The sequence below is a fragment of the Pelodiscus sinensis genome, chromosome 29 (genome assembly GCF_049634645.1).
Source record: "Pelodiscus sinensis isolate JC-2024 chromosome 29, ASM4963464v1, whole genome shotgun sequence".
Lineage (NCBI taxonomy): Eukaryota > Metazoa > Chordata > Testudines > Trionychidae > Pelodiscus > Pelodiscus sinensis.
In genome coordinates, this window is record NC_134739.1 from 14,564,134 (window position 1) to 14,582,863 (window position 18,730).

The 18,730-nt window shown below is 49.4% G+C and overlaps 1 protein-coding gene across 3 annotated transcripts; it reads right to left on the reverse strand.

Annotated features, from left to right (window-relative positions):
- Positions 1-967: 967 nt before the first annotated feature.
- On the reverse strand, positions 968-17,496 carry PHOSPHO1 (phosphoethanolamine/phosphocholine phosphatase 1). Of its 3 annotated transcripts, XM_006120445.4 has the most exons (5): positions 12,263-13,100; positions 11,049-11,280; positions 8,507-8,543; positions 3,116-3,225; positions 968-2,412 (listed from the first exon to the last, which is right to left on the reverse strand). In XM_006120445.4, exons 4-5 carry the CDS (start codon positions 3,158-3,160, stop codon positions 1,651-1,653), a joined length of 807 nt encoding a protein of 268 aa, XP_006120507.1. In that variant the 5' UTR covers positions 3,161-3,225; positions 8,507-8,543; positions 11,049-11,280; positions 12,263-13,100; the 3' UTR covers positions 968-1,650. The 3 variants fall into 3 exon arrangements, with proteins under 3 accessions (XP_006120507.1, XP_006120508.1, XP_006120506.1); XM_006120446.4 differs by lacking the exons at positions 11,049-11,280; positions 12,263-13,100 and adding an exon at positions 17,331-17,496; XM_006120444.4 differs by lacking the exon at positions 11,049-11,280 and having other exon boundaries at positions 12,263-12,715.
- Between the last annotated feature and the right edge of the window lie 1,234 nt (positions 17,497-18,730).

Here is an 18,730-nt window from a genome sequence, read left to right on the forward strand (position 1 = left end):
GACCCCCCCAGATGTGCTAAGCACCTCAGCTCTCCTTGCACACAGCAGGAGTTTCAGCACCTGGCAGGATCAGGCCCAGGAAGGGGCTCTCCTCTCACATGGCCACCTGTGGGAGGGGCGCTGGATTGTCTGAGCACGGTTTATTCTGCTCCACGTGCACAAGAAGCAGGTAGTGGCTCTCGGGTGCTTGTGCATGGCCTTTGTGGGGCTGCTTCGAAGCACGGCTCAGAGGCTCAGCTGGGTTTACACTAACTCAGTGGGCAGGTTTTGGAAACAGGCATGCACACGGGCTCGAGCCAGCCCCGACAGCTGACGCACGCACGGCGGCTTTGGAAATCAGCGCACTTGGGGGGACTGATCGCTCTCATTCCTTAAGTCATAACAGAGAACGTTTCGGTGATGGTGGAGAACGTTCTGCCCCTGGGGGAGAAACTGATCCTTGAAATGAAAAGCAAAGATGGCGGCCAAGGGGAACGGACTTTGCACTGACAGCAGGACACCCAGGACTGGCCATCCAAATTAACTAACCCACTTTTAACTGCATTAAGCCTGTGTGGACACCCTGATTCCGAATGAAAGTGGCCTGAATTCACTTCAGTTTAAATTCACTTTTGAATTAAGCTAAAGCAAATTAAGGCCACTTCAGTTCAGAAGGAGAGGATCCACACTGGGGCTTAATGCAGGTTAACTGCTCCACTTTGCAGTCACACCTGGATTTTTCTGAGCATGCCTGGGCCAACAACAAAGCCTCGGTTCATGCAAATGTGTTAGGTGTTTTAAATGGGAACTAGTTACACGGGAAAAGGGGGGGAGCAGGCCTTGCTAGCGCCACGATGCACTGCCCCCTACTGGCATAATTCCACAGCCCCTGCCCACATCTGCTCCCGGGGAAGGGGGGGGGGGAGATTTTCAAAGACCTGTTCAGTGCCTACTCACATTGGTACCCATGGAAAACTCTCACTCATGCTTGCTTAGAAATGCGCTTCAATGAACCATCTCTAATTGGAAACCTAACTCCACAGGCCTGAGCCGGGTTCCTTCTTGCTCTAGCAGCCTTCCCAGGGCTTCTGGGCAGGATGGCACCAGGAATCAAAGCCGGCCCAGACTGAGAGAGACAAGCCCCGTTTGGAATTTCCAGGAGGCCAATTTCAAGTCACCCAATAGGGCGCGGAGGAAGAGGAGGCGTGAAGGCGTTGATGATGGAGATGACCCCAGCTGCTGTAACCCAATCACTTCTGCCTTGGGACTAATGGGACCTGGGCACTTCGTAGCCCTCGGGAGAACTAGCTTGTTTTATTACTTAAAAAGACTCGCTTCTGTGAATTCAAGGCGACGGTAAAAATAAACCCATCTGGCTAACACCCTTTCTGCTGGCCGGGTGTGCTCACTGCATAGAGAAGACCTTGTCTCAAGATCAGGGGGAGAAGGGGGGAAAAGGAGACCCAGAGAATGTGCTTTTTGAAAGAAGAGAGAAGGGATGGGGGAAGAAATCCAGACATTCCAAGAGTCCAACTCTGCAAAGCTAGAAATGGAGGCAGCTGGGCCATTATAAGGTATGGAGCGCTCCTGGATTTCCCTCTTTCCTGCATAGTATCCCCAAGCTGCCTCAAGGGCAGCAAGAGAGAGTCTCCTCCTACCCACTCGGCCTTCTCAGCATTTCTTCTTGAGGAGCTCCTGCAGATAGCAGCCAACTTCTACCGCCGAATCCCAGGGTACCACTGTGGCCTGGAAGGCTCTGGGTTGCTTTTTCTCCATCTCCTGGGTCATCTGGTGCATGGGGTAGCCCTTCCGTGGGAAAGCGATATCAGTCGAAGTCAAAGCCACGGAAGGGCAGAAATCATTGGCCGCATCCCCGACGTAGAACACGCGCTCGAACTCCGCCCCCTCCTGGGCCCGCTCCGTGAGGTACTCGGTCAGGATTTTGCGCTTGCACATGTTGGCCGGACACTGGGGGCACTTGTGAGTGTGATAGGGCCCCAAGGTGAGGTAGCCTCTCTTGTCAAACCCGGAGGGGTTGCTAAAGATTTTGCGGAAGAGGGAGTAGACGCCCGCAGCTCTCAAAGAGCACTCGATGCCAAACATGTTGGCATCAGAGAGGAGGATGATCTCAAACTGGTCCTGGTTCTTGGAGAGGAACTGAAAGAGCTCTGGCATCCCAGGAGACAGCGGGATGTTCTCATAGACTGTTTTGTAGTTCAGCATCTTCACCCCCTGGTCTCCCAGGTACTCGAAGACACGCTGCATGTACTCGTTGTAGAAGCCGTCCCGGAAGGTCTGCCGGATATGCTCTGGAAGCGCCTGTCCCGGAGCCGCCTTGATGACTGAGTCGTCGCTGTTTTCATTGATGATTGTCTCATCAAAGTCAAAGACAAGGAGGTATCTGGGGGGCTTGGGAGCAGCCGTGCTGACGCCCTGCGAGTTGAACCAATGAGACATGTCAGTCACTCAAGACTGGGGCGGGCCTTTGCCCCAGACACCTGGTGTTTTTAGTGGAATCAATCCCACCTGGGGAACAGAAGCCATCGCAGTAACACTCCTGAGTCTCGCTCATTCTCCTCCCACGTACCTGTCCAGCCCAGCCGGATACCTCATCTGTCCCTCATAGACCCTAACCCTGACCTTAAGAGGCTTAGCACCCTGGAAAGAGATCCGTTTGTCCCTCTTAATCCTGGTTTCCTGCACCCGCGACGGTCACTGGGCCAAGCCACGGCCTGGACTCGTCCTCCCAAGAGGATCTAGCTAAGGCAGCAAAACCTTAGAGCGGCACTTTGGCTCCGCAAAGCGCAACCTGCGGAATCGGCGCGCCCGCCTCCCAGCCGCCATGTGCTGGGCTCCCCTGCAGTAGGTAGGTGAGGAGGTTGCCCCCTGCAGCTGCCCGGCTTGCAGACTCGCCCTGGCCTCTGAAAGCCAAGCCGGACTCTCCGGCGTTGCCATGCTCTGTAGGGACTCTGCAGGTCACAGAGGTGAATCAGGCCCGAGTGACTCTCCATTTGCACAGGCTGCAAGTCAGCAGAGCCCCCTTGTGGCCCCTTTTCAGGGCACATGTATTAAGCCAGCTGCCTCGGGCAGAGGCAGGAGGCAGCCCAGTGCAAAGGCGTCGGCGAACCGCACTCACCTTAAAAAGGCATCGCAGCCCAACACCTTCGAAGCACCCGTTCATTTTCAGGGCATCACTCGCCAGACTTCTCCTGCTGTTACCGCTCCAGGTTCCCTTTCAGCCGGTCACTGCAAACCACAAGGGGGATTTGGTTAACGACCTCCTGGCTGCCTCTCTGGCATGTTAGACGCTGTCTCAAACATCGCAACTGACTGCTCCAGGTCGGAGGACACGATCTCCCTTCCCAGTCCTGGAGGGAACACATGGGCCTTGACAGCCCTACAATGAACCCAGGCATGCCTGACCCCAAGTGCGTCCATGGGGCAGGGAGAGATTGCAGCTGATCCTTTCAAACACAAAGGGCTCGTTTACCCTGGTAGAAACTGCCTGGCACAAGTATTCCAGAATAGCTTTGACCATTGAGGACACATTCACTCAGGATAAAACAGTGAAAGGATTCCAGCCAGGACAAAGTCTTTATTCTAGACTGATTCCCGTTCTCGCAAAATAAAGTAACTTCTATTCTGGAAGAGCGCATCCACATGAAGAGCTGGACCAGAATCATGAGGGGGGGAGCAGTTATTCTGGGAGCGCTATGTCCATCAATTTCCCCATGGAGACGAACCCCTTAAGCGAAGCAAGATGTGAATTTACACGCCCTGGTTTCTGCTGACCTCTTGTGGTCGGTAACAGTAAAAACCAGGCTCCGTAAAGAGTCACATTTAGTGATTTGCTGCAGCGCTTGAGCACTGGTAGTTTCCATTGGAGTCACAAATATAAATGGGTCTGGAAAAATCAGCTGTTCTGGGGGAAGTGGGGCATTTATATCTCAGCTACTGAGATTTAATTGGGGAGTGAAACGTCTCATATTTTGTTAGCATCCTGATGAGACCAAAAAATGGAATAAGATCATTTCTTCTTCTAAGTATTTCTGTTCTAAATCCTGTTTCAGAGACTATTTTGGCCAGAAATCATACTAGAAAGAGTATTTACCCTGAACCCTTGTGTTGAAGTAACTGCTGCTAGTAGAATCAACAGTGTGAGTTATTCGAACATGCCAAGGTATGATATTTTTAAGTTTAAAAGGACATGGACAACTCAAGTTAGGCTCTCCATTGAAGTCTGGTAAAAACAAGTTTTCATGGAATCTAGAAACCTACAGAAACCATTTCACTTTTAAAAGATACGCATAGAAAGCATGTCGAAACCTTCCTGCCTAGCTTGAAACCCAAATACTGCTGCACGATATGCAAAAGTGAAACTGACCTCATTGATTAAATTGCCAAGGGAGGTGGTGGAATCTCCCTCTCTGGAGATATTTAAGAACAGGTTAGATAGACATCTGTCAGGGATGGTGTAAGTGGAGCGTGGTCCTGCCTTGAGGGCAGGGGGCTGGACTCGATGACCTCTTGAGGTCCCTTCCAGTCCTATGATTCTATGATTCTATGATTTTCATTGTCCAAATGGAGAGAAATGCAAACAGCACAAACATAAAAAAAGTAATTTGGATTTCAAACAAATTCTTTAGCGCCTACAGGATTATTTAATACTACGACTGAGTAGCGAAAATAAGAAAATGTTTGTTTGCATCTGGTTGTCATTGTCCCTTTAAAAATAACTTCTATGAATGTTCAACAATTATATAAAGAGTATTGAATGTACCAACTTTCCATTCAAAACGTTCTAACCCCTGAGAGCTTCTGGAGGAGCTAGGGCTAAGAATTTAATGCTGAGGAAATAATTTCAGTCTAATGCCTATGAAGTTGTCAGTGTGAAAGCACCAATGAAAGGGTGAAGGAAGGGATGTTACACAGAAAATAGTAACTAGTTAAGCTACATCAAAGGGAAAATGGATTAAATCCACACCGATGTGGGACATGCTTTTGAAAAGCTCTCTGGGACCTGATATTTCTGCAGATCAGGTTCTTTCAGCCTACAAATAGCTGTTTGCACACAGACATTTACAGTCAAGAATGACATTAAATAAGGGGGGGGGGGGTTAAGCCACATTTTGGTGCCTTTTACCGGAGCATCTCACAGCAACATGCACATAAGTGTTGTTACACAGAAGACAGAGAATCCTTGCTTAGCAGTAAGCGATCACAACTACTAAATTGTTACTCTTTATCCCCATCAGAGTTCAACAGTTTGGAGGGCTGCAACAGCATGACACAAGGGATCACATCATGGTTGTCCTCTTGTCCACAGAGGAGCTGTCTGACAAGTGTTTGTGTCTTAGGAGATAACATCTTCCCCATACAAAGGTCATTTTCAAGGGAACGACTCTTGCAACTAAGGGCCATAATGTGGAGAATTCTAGTTACTTCTGATGAAGGCTGCACCATCGACACTTACGTAACAATATGCAAATCAACTGTGTGACGTGTCCATCAAGGTCAAACAGTGCCCCGGTGTCAATAAATCTTGAAACCACAGTGTCTCCCGCCCTTCCTTTACAGAGGAGGAAGTGAGGTTGAAGTCTCCAAAGTTTTCACATTTAGGTTGAAGTTTTCAAAGTGCCTAAAGGAGTCCAGTGTCCAAATTCCACTCAGTTTCAAGGAGATTGGGTGCCTACGCAAGGCAAGCATCTTTGAAAATCCCAGCCTAAGTGACTTGACCAAGGCCACATGTGAAGTTAGTGGCAGACCTAAGAACAACTCTCTCTGAGAAGTCCTGGCTCCTGGGCCTTCTCTATAACCATTAGCCCACACTCCCTGCCACTGCACCAACCCAGAGCTAGGCTAATCATACGTATCCCAGCCGGATGTGGCTAAGATCCCATGGAAATATAACAAAGACAATGCAGGATAGAGGAAAGGGATGGTGGCACCTAAAAATGCTGTAGCAAATGGTGAAGGCAGGTTGTGCCGGCGCAGTTCACGCATTACACTTCCCCTCCAAGCATTAGCAATGAGACTTCTCTGCACCATCTGCCCTGTGCTGTCGATTTCAGAAATCCCCTTCTGGGATCAGTAGAACCCCGTGGGAGGCAACGGTCCCTGCTGTAGGGGCAGCGCGCAGCCCCAGCCGTAGGACGGGTGAGGGGGGAGTGAGGATGGGCAGCCCCAGCCCTGGCCAGTGCACAAGCAGCCCATGGCTTGAATCTTCCTCAATTCTGGCCGACACACAGGGGAAGGGAGGGGCAGGGTGGGCAGTGCAGGGTCTCAGTCTTGCCCAGCTCTGGCTGGAGCACTGAGGAGAAAGGGCGGGTGGTACTCAGCCCTGGAAGGGGGGGGGGGGGGGGGCGGAGAAACACTAAAGGGGGGTGGGGCCAAGCTGGCAGTTCGAGAAGCCATTACCTTTCCCTGCCTCTTATACCCGTCACCCACGACCCAGCATGCACCTTTTTGGGAGGGGAGAGGGAAAGCAAAGGAACACAATCTAGTGAGGCAGCAGGGCCTAGTGGGCAGAGCACTGGACTAACACTTGGGAAACTGGGTTCTATTGATGGCTCAGCCACTAGTCCATTGGGTGACACTGAGCATCCGTTCCCACACCTGATGAGACGTCACCGCCGCTGTGAAATTTACCAGTGAATAGTGTTAGTTTGTATTATTAACCCCTAAGTTGTGCGCATCTCGCCATTCTCATATTGCTACGTGGGTCAGGTCTCGACAGTCGGCGGAGGGAGGAGAATGGGACGGAACAGGGTGCTCATCTTATGGAAGGTGAGAGACCCACAGACTCAGCCAGTCTAGTAACGAATTAAGATCAGGTCTGGCAAAATCCATTCTGTGATCAGGAGGGAAGGGCAGGCAAGAGAGAAACACAAGAGAGAGATCTTGGAGGCACTGTGGATAGGTCTCTGAAAACATCCTCTCAGTGTGTAGCGACAGTTAAAAAAGCCAACAGAAGGTTAGGAATAATTAACAAAGGGATAGAGAATATCTTATTGCCTCTGCATAAAACCATGGGATGCCCACATCTTGAATATTGCGTTCAGATGTGGTCTCCTCATCTCAAAAAAGACATATCGGCATTGGAAAAGGTTCAGAAAAGGGCAATAAAAATGGTGAGGGGTTTGGAACAGGTCCCATATGAAGAGAGACTAAAAAGACTTGGACTTTTCAGTTTAGAAAAGAGGAGACTAAGGGGGAATATAATGGAGGTCTGTAAAATGATGACTGGTGTGGAAAAAAGTGACTAAGGAAGTTATTTACTTATTCTCACAATATAAGAACTAGGGGTCACCAAATGAAATTAATAGGCAAGTTCAAAACAAACAAAAGGAAGTTTTTGTCACTCAGTGCACAGTCAACCTGTGGAACTCCTTGCTAGAGGATGTGATGAAGACAAGACTTTAACAGGGTTCAAAGAAGAGCTAGAAAGATTCAGGGAGGTTAGGTCCATCAATAGCTATTAGCCAGGATGGGGTGGAATGGTGTCCCTAGCCTCTGTCTGTCTGGAAATCAGTGACAGGGTAGGGATCACGTGAGGATTCTGTTGTGTTCCCTCCCTCTAGGGCACCTGGCACTGGCCTCTGACAGCAGACAGGACACTGGGCAAGATGGCCCTTTGGTCTGACCCAGTATGGCCATTCTTATGTTCTTAAATGTTTCATAGGACCCTCTTCTCTCTGTCCTGAGTTGCCCCATTGAGTAAAGCAATTAGCATGTGTAATGTCCGGATGGTGAGTCAGCAATGCCACGTGTACAAAGCACGTCCGTGTGGTACACAAGCCAGTGGCTTTGACTGGCTAGGGAAGTAGAGTTTGTTGGAGGTTAACCACAGAGAGAGAGAGAGAGAGAGAGAGAGAAACAGATTCCACACCCATCATCTTCCTTTACAACAGACTGAGGGTTGGGGCAAAGGTGTCTCCCTCTTTTGCATTCCACTTCCCCCTTCCCCCACAGCTGGGAATTTGGAAGTGAGATGCTGGTTTGGCTGGACTCAAGCTCCCATAGCACTAGCTGCCCAAACCTGCTGATGTCTCATAACAGCGTTGCTGTTGGTGTTACAACAGAAGGGAAATGAGGGATTAGGAGCGTGTGCTCAGCACACTGCTTAGCCTCTTAGGCCGGCATTTCAGAACCCTGCTACACAAAGCATTGGGAATTTTATCAAAAGAATCCCAAGCGGGCATTGCCCCGGTAAAGGAACAGAGGCAGAGAGAGGACATGACTCATCTAAGGACACATGAAGGTCAGTGGCAGAGCTGAGGACAGATGCCCCGTCTCTGGACTCCCTGATCCTATATACAAGCCGTTACACCACACTGTCCTCCCTTCTGCCAGACAAAACCCCTTGGGCTCCTTCCGAAGGCAGGATGGACTGATGTTAAAGAACTTGGGAGGTTTCAAATCTTTTAGCAGCTGTTGCCAACTTTCCTGCAAGAGCTTTCTCTTCTGAGGCGCTGATAAGCGTAAAGCCTTGGATAACGGGCTCGTCAGAACTAGTGCAGTGACTCACCTGAAGGTTGCTTCCTGGGTGGGTGTTCTTCCACCTTCTGTAAAAAAACAAATAATAATAAGTAGTCCCTACAAAATAAAATAAATGTGGCCCTACTTCCCAACAGTATCGTGGTTCCTAATATTATTCAGAGCCAGAATGTTGAAACAGAAAACAGGAGCGAGCTTATTAACTGCATGAAGTACCGAAGGTTGGGGTGGGTTTTTTTGGGGGGGAAGGGGATAGGGCTGTAAAATTAAATCTGGGGCAAAGCTCACCGTGTAAAATGGCACAGCCATGGAAGAAAGGATCAGGAGGAATCTGTCTCATGGAGAGGAATTGGTCACTGGAGAAAGGGACAGACAATAGCATCTCCCTGTGCTCCCTCACTGTCTTCCCCCCACCATCGTAGTGAAAAGAAGAACCCATCTCCAGCCTTTCTACAGAATCTTCCTGCACGGCGGGAGAGAAATGGCCAGCAGTACTCCTCACCCTGGCTGTATCAATGGCCGTGCATTCTGTCAGTCTTGTTAATCTAGGGCCTCACTCCGCAAAGGGGTAGATATCTGAGTTACGGGAGTCCCTCATAGGCACCAGTCTTTACAGGACGGGGCCCGAAGTTAATAACAAAAACCCCATGTGAAGTCAAACGTGCACAGGATTTACAAGTGTGCTTAAGCCTCTGTGGGATCGGCCATTTATTTCAGACTCTCAAATGGCTGAACTTTAGAATCATCTCAGGCCATATACATTTCCCAGGAAGGGTAAATAAATCAATATCCAGAGCACTGAACATAAATGCAATTGTTTTCCAGGTCTGAGTCATGCTGGCCTTGTACTATCTCTTCTTGACTCATGTTGGCCACATCATGTAATAAAAAGATTCTAAGACTAAAAAAAACCGGTTTCCTCCAAAATTCTTGAAACATCAGGGTGGATCTTTTGGTCCCTTGGGAGACAAACGCTCCCACTGGCTCTAACAAGAATTTTTTGGCTGCCCTGCGAATTCAGGGATGAAATTTGCTCTTTCCCTGCCCACCCTGGATGTGGCCCAACTCCAGAGGGGGGCGAGGGTGAAATTAGCAAGGCAAGACGGGGGGAGGTAAGATCTTTATCGGAACCAACTTTTGTTGTTGACACACACTTTGGAGCTTAAACAGAGCTCAGTGCCCTCAACATTCAGGAAGGGATAGGACAGGGATGAGGGAGATTATAAATTCCCTTCTGCAAACCCCCTCCCCATAGCGTATTTCAAAAGCTCTCAAAAGGATGGTTAAACCAATGTTCTCTTCCTAGTTGAGACAGCATTACTCTCACAAAGTACTGGGTTGTGATTCAAGGGGAAATTTTATAATGGTGCTTATATGCCCAGCTCCTACTGAAATCCATCCTCCTATTCACTGCAAACCCGTTACCAACATGACCTCAAACCTGCTTCTTCAGGTATCCCCCACAAAACCTAAGAGACAGAGAGAAGCAGGATTCTACTTATTGTTGTCCTGAATGCAGGACATTAGGCCTCCTTTGCCCATTTCAATTTCACTAATCTTTCTACACACTAGGGGACTCCAAAGATGACCTGAGACCTTTGTCCAAGTAGCTACTGTTGCTTTTAAACGAGCACAAACACTCAGCAACAAGAGTTTCAAAAAGAGGAGCCTGGAATTAGGTACCTAGCAAGGACTTAGGGCTGGATTTTCAAAGGTGCTTACGGAACACAAGTTGCACTAAAAGTCAACAGGGACCTTGCGCTCTTCAGATGCCTCGGTGCTTTTGCAAGCCCCACCCCTTAGTAACTGGGCTGCTTTTGAAAATTGCTAATGTTCACAATCTTCCATTAGCCTCATTAGGGGCTGCTGGGGGTTTGGCACTTTGGGACATCAGGGTAATATTTTCAAAAGCATCTGACGGGGTTGCTAGGTCTTGGATGCTTTTGAAAATGTTACCCTAGATTGCTGATTTAGGAGCCTAAATAAAGCATTAGGAGTCTACAGCTGGGCTCCTCTTTCTGAAAATCTTGGCTCAAATGATTACCGTTCACTTTTTCTTTGGCTCTTTAAGAAACTAACCTCCATGACTCCAAGCTATCTGGGAACTTACCAGTTAAACAACAACAACAACAACAACAACAACAAAAAACCCACACACCCATAAACCAAAATTCAACACCATCTCCCCAAATCTGGATAGTTTCTGACATTGCTGGAGGGTTCAAACAGATTTGCAGAAAGTGCTGGGTTGACTCAGGTTAGCAGTCCTGCATTTTTAAGATGCCGCACAGAAAATTAACCCCACAAATATTACATTAGCCCAGGGGCTTTTGCAACAAACATCTAGGCGAGGGCACTGACCGTGTGTGATTTAGTAATAGATCTATTAAAATGCTTTTTTCTCTCATTGCAACATTTTGTGGCATGTGGTAGATGCCTCTCAGGGAAATGAAGACATATGTCAAGTTGGCTTAATTCTGAGTGTCATGTTGCTTGCCCTTCAGAAGCAGCAGTATCTGTAAAGCTATTTAAAACACGATTTAGCTAATTTGCAGTACGAAGCAAGTTATTACCTTTGCTTTTTAATTTTGCCATTGAGAGTTTTCTTTTGGTGCTTCATTTTTAGGGGATGGATTTTAAGTGATTGTGGATTCGATTTAGTAGGGAACTTCTAAATTCAGCATTCACGGTTGATCTTTTAAATATTCAGTACAGTTTGAACTATCTATTCCACATGCACAAAAAAACAGGCCAGATGGCAGTTGGTTTGTGGGAGTCCCACAGAAACGCCTGACCCAGAAAAACCTGGAGAACAAACAAAAGGGAGGGGGAAGGGAAGCAGGGAGTTAAATAAATAAAACTTTGTATAGCAAAGTCTGTATCTGTACATAATGCAGTGGTGCAACCTGCTCGGGAGAGAGGATCGCTTACAAACTATATTTAAGTGTCTGGAATACAGTATATATGGACACATCTCAGTCTAATGCAGTTCTTGCTTTCTTCCCTACCCCAGGCTGAGGGGTGAATGGGTGCAGCCTGGCAGGACAGCGTTACTCACCTGAAACGGCAATGGGAAGGGGCAAAGGAAGCAAAGCAGAACAGGCTCAGGCATCAGAAAGGGGTTTTCAGGAGGACAGGGGGACTCGATAAGGTTTTGGAAGTGGGTGAAAAATAAGAGTGCTGCCAGGAGAGGTGGACAGTGGTGGGGAATGGAGCAGGAATTGGGATATTAGGGACATCAGAGAAGTCCAGATCAGGGCTGAGACAGTCTGGATTGGGGGCAGTGAATGCAGTCTTTGCAGCCCCTCCCCACAGACAGTTCTAGGACACCTCCTGGATTGGGGCCTGATTCTCCAATGCCAGCTACTGGATCCCCACCCTCCATCCCGGTATTGACGCAGCTCACAGACATTGCGCCAAACACCCATACCAGAGCCAAAGCCTGGTCCGCTCTTCCAGAACCCCTCTGTCCATCTCCACCCGAAACAGAACCAACCCCCGTCTGTTACCAGTGCTACCTCCAGGCCCTCTGCTTCCAGACAGCCCTCCCCCGCCATCATCATGGTACCGGTACCACCCGCTGGCCTGTTGCCCCTGGATGCCCCCTCAGCATCTACAACAGCACCACCGCCTGGCCCATTGCCCCCTTCGTCCCCCCACTGCCTCACTCATCGCTTGGCTGCTGTGTCCTGGTCCAAACACCGTCTCTTTGGCACAGCCCCCACGGTCCCTCTGGACCCCCGGGTGCCACCAGTGGGGTCGAGACCCTGCCAGGCTGCGGACTCACGTGTGATGCTGGGGGGCGCCTTCTCTGCCCCACGTCTGTGGGATGCCCGGACGCGGGGGGTGGCCCGGTTCGACCCAGTTCTAGCGGGACCGCGAGAGGCCCCGGGGGTGGACGCGTCCGCCGCGGACTGAGGGGCTCGCCTCTCCCCACGCCCCCATCCCGCCGGGGTCCGGTGCGGTGCCAGCCGGGCCGGGCGGGTGCAGGGGAAGCCCGGTGCCTGAGCTCCCGCTAGGACAGGGCGGGCTCGTCCTCCCCCGGCAGCGGGCGGCGCGGCCCGGCTCCCGGTCCCTTTAAAGGGAGGGAACTGAGCCCGGCGCGGCTCCACGGGACAGCCGCAGTCCCCGCACGTCACAAGCGGGCGGCCAATGGCAGCGGCGCCGGCGCAGATCAAAGGGGAAGGGGAGACCGCAGAGGAGCAGGAGCATCCAACCCCCCCCCCCCGTACCCCGCCGCCCGGGGCCAGGCAGAGCCCCGAACACGCCCCGCCAAAGGGGCTGCCAAGCCGGGGGGGGGGGGGCGGTGCAGAGACCGGCCCGGGGCGCCCCACAAGCCGCGACCAAACGGCTCCTGTTGGGGAGCCTTCCGGCCCCGCACCTGAGTGCGCCTCCTCCAGCGGCCCCCGGGCGAGCCGGGGAAGAGCCCCCCCCCCCCCCAGCTAACAAAGGAGAAGAAAGGCCCGCGGGCCTCGCACTAGCGGGGGGGGGGGGACAAGAAACCCACCCACAGACTCGTGCCGTGACACGCCTGGGACTGGAGCACACGCCCGAGACATTTCTACTTAAGACGCAAGAGCAGAGCAAAAGTCCACTCGCCCACGGTCCGATCTGCCGCCAGCGGCCCAGGCCAGGTGCCCCAGAGGGAGGGAACAGACCAGGGCATCATCCAGTCATCCCCTCGCCTCTGGCGCACAGGCTGGGGCCACCTCCCCTGCCCAGCCTGGCTAACAGCAGTTGATGGACCCATCCTCCATGGACTCATCTAGCGCTTTTTTGAACCTGGTTAAAGGCCTGGTCTTCACAACATCTACCAGAACAGCTCTGGCAGCCCCTCCAGTTTTTAAGCTTTTTAGAGCTTTGAACTCTTTTATACTTGTCAAAACCCTACAAGAGGGGTGGGAACCTTTTTTGGGCCAGGAAAAAATCCCACAGAAAAAAAATCAGTTTGGGGGCTAAATACAAGTGAAAAGAAAAAAAAGACCCCTCACTAATGTGGCCCCCAACTAAGAAGGAGACCGTCCCCACACACCAGAGCTTCGGAGGGCCCAGGCTACTAGATTTTGAGAGCCTCAGGGGCTGAATCCAGGTGAGCTAGGGGCCCTCATCTGGCCCCCAGACCTAACATTCCCCACCTCTGCCCTACAATCCAGCCCCCTACAAGACAGTCAAAGATGAGTGGTAGAAGGCAGTATGCTTCACTGTATTTCTTCACCACAATTGAACTTTTTTTTGGTTCAATTTTAACTTAAAAACGCCCAGTGAAAATAATTGGAGGCCAACCAGACAAAAATACTCTTTGGATAAACAAATTGCCCACAACTGGGCAGTGGGCTGGTGTTAAGGGCTAATTTTAGATCTCAACTCTGCCACAGAACAGGGGATTACAGAGCAGGCTCCCAAATGAGCAGTACACAACAGAAGACACACTACACACATTTGTCCACACCCTAAAATAGTCTCTCAACCACTCTTCAGGCTGTGCCCGAAGGTATCATCTTTGGTTTTGCAGGACTTTCTAATTTGCATCCTGGGCTTCAAAGATAAAAGAGAAGCTTGTTCTATCGTTTAAAGACATGGGGGAGTGGGAGGGAGTGGCCAGTACAACACATTAAAAGCCAAATAGGAGAATTTTACAGAAGTATTTTTTTAAACCAAACTTCCAAAAATGGAAGGACGAGACCAAAAGGCAGAAGGATCCCAAAAGCATGCCACACAACCCCCGGACCTACTTTCATAGCATCACTGTATGAGACAGAGCATACATTATACCAAGCAGTCGTGTGTTATGTTACATTGCCCCTACACTCTGAAACTTTGCCTGGGACGGCCACATGGAGCAAAATTTTCCACTTTCGTGAACAGGGTTCAAGCCCCAGCGGTGGGAGCTGCAGCGGGCGTGTCCCAGCTGCTGGGATTTTGAGCACTGCCTTGATCCACCCCTGCTGTTAACAAGGTTATCTGGCATCATACTTTGAACGCTGGTGGCAGCCCGTCCCCGCTAACATTTCCAGTGTTGCTCCCATGAGTGGTAGTTACCATCACTGGCTGGGGTTGTGGATGGTGGGAACTAGGGAGCCCAATGACCCCCTTATACACTCAACCTCCCATAGACTTAAGTGGAAAGGAACTGACTCAGCATGATGAGGAGCCAGAAGGATGGAAAAGTCAGTAATTCAGTCACTCCCATCCGTTGGTCTCTTTTGTTGCTATACTATTTTCTAGCCCCTCAGGTTGAGTTACGCCATCCTAACCTCCTGCGCACAGGCAACATTCAGATAGTGTGCACCCCTCTGCCAGGGTATAGTGCCAGTGCAGCATCTCCACAGACGCTCCCAGTGCAGTGGGTATTGCAAGAGCCAGTCACAGGAAGGGAGGGCCATGCTCAGGGGTAGTCCTGTGTTTCAGAGTTTCCACTGCTGGAAGCTCCAAGAAAGCGATGACGGCTTTATCCCGCACTGACTGAATCCCCCAAAACTCTGGAATGAGAGGAGATGCAACCCATTTTATCTGGCCCCGTGTGAGCACAAGAATTCCCTGTAATGGTGTAACATGCAAAGAGGCAACTTGCACGAACTTACACTTCTTTGAATTTGGGTCATTGCTGTGAACCCGTGAGAGCTGCTGGGTAGTTTTAACAACGCAACCAGAACATTCTTGCAGGCATGTTCCTTCCAGCTGTTTCTCCCCAACCCTTTACGATACTGTCAAGTGATAAAAACCTAGGCAGGTTTGAGCTTGAATTGGGTGTGTCAGCCCATGCGTCCAGCACAACTGGCAGCATTAGTGACTGGTTCTGATGTGCTCTCAAGAGCAGGCCCCAAGAGTGACCTTCCCTATCTCTAGAGGGGTGTGATTAATACAGCACCAGCTGGAGCTAGTGATGGGAAAGTCAAGTGCAGCTACACTCAATGTTGTAGCAGCCTTCGTCCAACACTAAATTTCCATGACCAAGGTTTCTTTTACTATCCCCAGTGATTTGGCAGCAGCAGCATAAAGTGTATATGCTCCTAAGCTCCAGAGGCAAGGACACTGGACAGGCTGGCAGGTCTTCCACTGATTTACTGTGCAATCTGGGAGACCCTCTTCCTGTGCCTCAGTTTCCATAGCTCTAACCCAGGGAAAATACCTACTCAACTCCATGAAGCACTTTGAAATCTATGCAGGAAAAGTGCGATATCAAAGCTAAGTATTAGTCAACTGAGGTAAGGCTACAGTGATTTCTAAGATTTCCTTGGCTGGGAAGTAGCCTCACGTGGTGTAGGGTTATTGAAAAGGACTGCCTGCTGCTGCCTTAGGTTGAATACCAAATACAATTATTTAAAATAGCGCTAAGCACTTTACTGAGGAGAGAAAGAAAAGGGCAAAAATGAATGAGGGACTGGGAACTAGGGGCTTGTGTTGCTAATTGAGCAGTGGTGTGGAGGCAGTTTGAAGACTGAGGCCTACACTTTTCAAGTGTCGATTCCCAAGAGCAAGTACAGAACCTGCTGGCTACGTCTCCAGACAAAGCCTCACATTCTGGAAGAATAGTAGTCAAGAAAGCATGTCTCAGAAGCCTGTAATTCCATCAAGGGTTTATACAATAAAAAAAAATCATGGAGTGAGGCTGTAACTGATTGTTAAGGGAAAACCAGGTTGTGATTACGCAGGCTTACATAAACTAGAGGACAGGAAAGGAGCCATTCATCAGCTGGGAGAGATTTCAGCTGTGATGGTGTAAGTTTATAAGCCACAGTACATCAGCACTGGCTAGCGTATTTAGCCAGCATGGCAGTTCACATTGTAAAATACGACCAGGCATTTCTACTCCATGAATCCAGTGGCTCTCAAACTTTTTTGGTCCGCAGCCATCCTGCTCAATGTAGTCCTTGCTGCAGACCACCTGTCAACCACCCATCATGACAAAATAGGTGCAGGAGTGGCTGGACATAGAGGGTCTGATCGGGAGGTAGGAAACAAACAGGCTGAGGGTGGGAGGTGCATGAGGGAAACGGGGGGGTGCACTGACTTGGCTCCATGCCTCCCACCACTCCCAGGAACTGCCCCCCCCCCCAGTGCTCCCATTGGCTGTGATTCTGGCCAATGGAAGCAGCAGGGAAAGCCTACACGTGAGTGGTTTCAAGCCACTTCCTTCCCCCACAAGCCGAATCTGGCCCATGAGTCTTGCACCAGTGCATGCTCCCTGCTGCGGGGGGAGGGGAGAGGTGAGCCTCAACCCCATGGCCCACCTACAAGACAGTTGCAGACCACTAGTGGTCCACAGACAGCACCTTGAGAACCACTGCATTAATCAGATAGCTGACTTCTAGTGCACGTAAGCAAACTCCATCTTGTTCTGTACTATCCGATCAATTCAAAGTAGGAATCGCCCTCCCTCTCTTTTTGTCAGCTCCACATCACTCCCACAAGCTAACATACATAGATACTATCAGGATGGGTGCTATAAAGCCATCCACTTGACAGACAGGTAAGCTGCATACTTAATGCTGGTTGGAGCCTGCTGGCTGTAGACACTGCTAGAAAACACAAGAGCTGCATCTACAGGAATCACTCTGTCTGCAATTCACAAGTGCTCAAGACAATCCTGCTACCAGAAGAGCTGCCATTAAAACAGATGTAATGTCACAGAAATTAAACTGTGCCGCTTCAAATTAATTAATAAAAAAGCTCTGTTACAGGTGATATTAAGGTCCCCAAGGTAGAACCCAAGGCAGTATCTGAGGACACACTGAAAGTTTAGTGGGATTAGTACGCGATAACTGTTTCAAGAGACCCAAGCCCAAAGAGCAGATCTCTGCTAAACAAGTATGTTCCCTCACCCACGGGTTCTAACACACCAAATCAATGAGTACCTTCATTGTGTCTCCTCCTTAGTCTGCTTGTCAGCAGTAGGTGCGAATCAGCTTCACCATCATCTGCTAGCTACTTCAGAACTTGTTCCTGCTGCTTGCTCTCTCTCCTCCAGTTCAATGATGGATCCCAATGCCCAATCCCTTGCTGGATGCTTTCCCTCAGTCACTAGAGATTAGGAGAAATCGTGGATTTCAAGGGTAATAGGACATAAAAAGCTAGTCCAAATCACATCACCTGAATCAGGCCAGATCTAGCATAGACCCAGAAGGTCAGCCTACTCAGAAAATGTAGCTGGAGTCAACATACCTTAAGTCAAGTTTGGCACCACCCTCACAGTGGGAGGTCGATGGGAGCAAATGCTCCCATCTGCTTCCCTTCCGCCTCACAACAGTGAGGAGAGCCAGCACCAATTGGTGGCACCCTCAGCATTTGATTTAGCAGGTCTTTACTAAACCTGCTAAATCGAATGCCAGAAGATTGACCTCTGGCACAGCAAATGAAGACGTGGCCTTAAATCTCAGCAGTTAAACCAATCTAAACTATACTCTCCACGATGATCCAATGTTCATTTCACTAGAGATGGGGAGACCAAATCAACCAAGGATGTCTGTACTCTGATTAGACAGCATAAACCAGAGATTTGTACATACTTTCCCAACTGTAGCTACAGATTTAGAATCCAAAATGTGCAGTATCCCCCTAAGAAGCTTCAGTTGCTGTTTACTTTAAACTTTAAAATAATTTAAAATACTAACAAGGACTGGAATTTGTATTAGATAACTGTAGAGGAACTGGGCCTAAGGTATAAACAAACAGCAAAGAAGCTGGGATTTTATTTATCTGGAATTACTTACATTCCACATAACTGCTTTTAAAAAACAACAATTAGTGTCTATCAAAAATGGATTACATTCCATGTTATACAAAACACTTGTATATAAGTGTGGAAGGTCACAATTAGTGCAACTGATTTAGCATGCAGCCACATGTAATTGTTTTGTCTGCAGAGTCTAGGAAAATATCCAGAAAGAGTCAAACATTCATTTGAATGTGTACTTAATCATAAAGAGCCATTCTGTTTACTTGACCGATTACACACATTATTCATCAACTACTATATATTTAGGAGAGTTGGTCTGACCATGCGTGTGTCTGTCCAAGAACTCCTGATAAATGGTAAGATCTAGGGCCCACCAAATTCAGTAGGCAGCTTCCTTTTATCATACCTTAAGGCAACGTAAGCGTTTGGTTGTGCCAGGAAAACGGGCTGTGCCTGGAATGGGATTGCTTCTCATCAAACCATACAGAAAAGAAACAGAATCCCCAGGCAAGTGAAAAGAGCCCAGCTCCACGCCTCCTAACCCAGGTGCCTGGCTGTTCCCCTTCGTTAGGGAGTGAG

Coding starts and splice junctions, on each gene's coding strand:
- PHOSPHO1 (XM_006120446.4), bottom strand. CDS start 3,160: ATGAACGGGTGCTTCGAAGGTGTTGGGCTGCGATGCCTTTTTAAG. Junction 2,413..3,115: donor GGCTGCGATGCCTTTTTAAG/GTGAGTGCGGTT, acceptor TTCAACTCGCAG/GGCGTCAGCACGGCTGCTCC.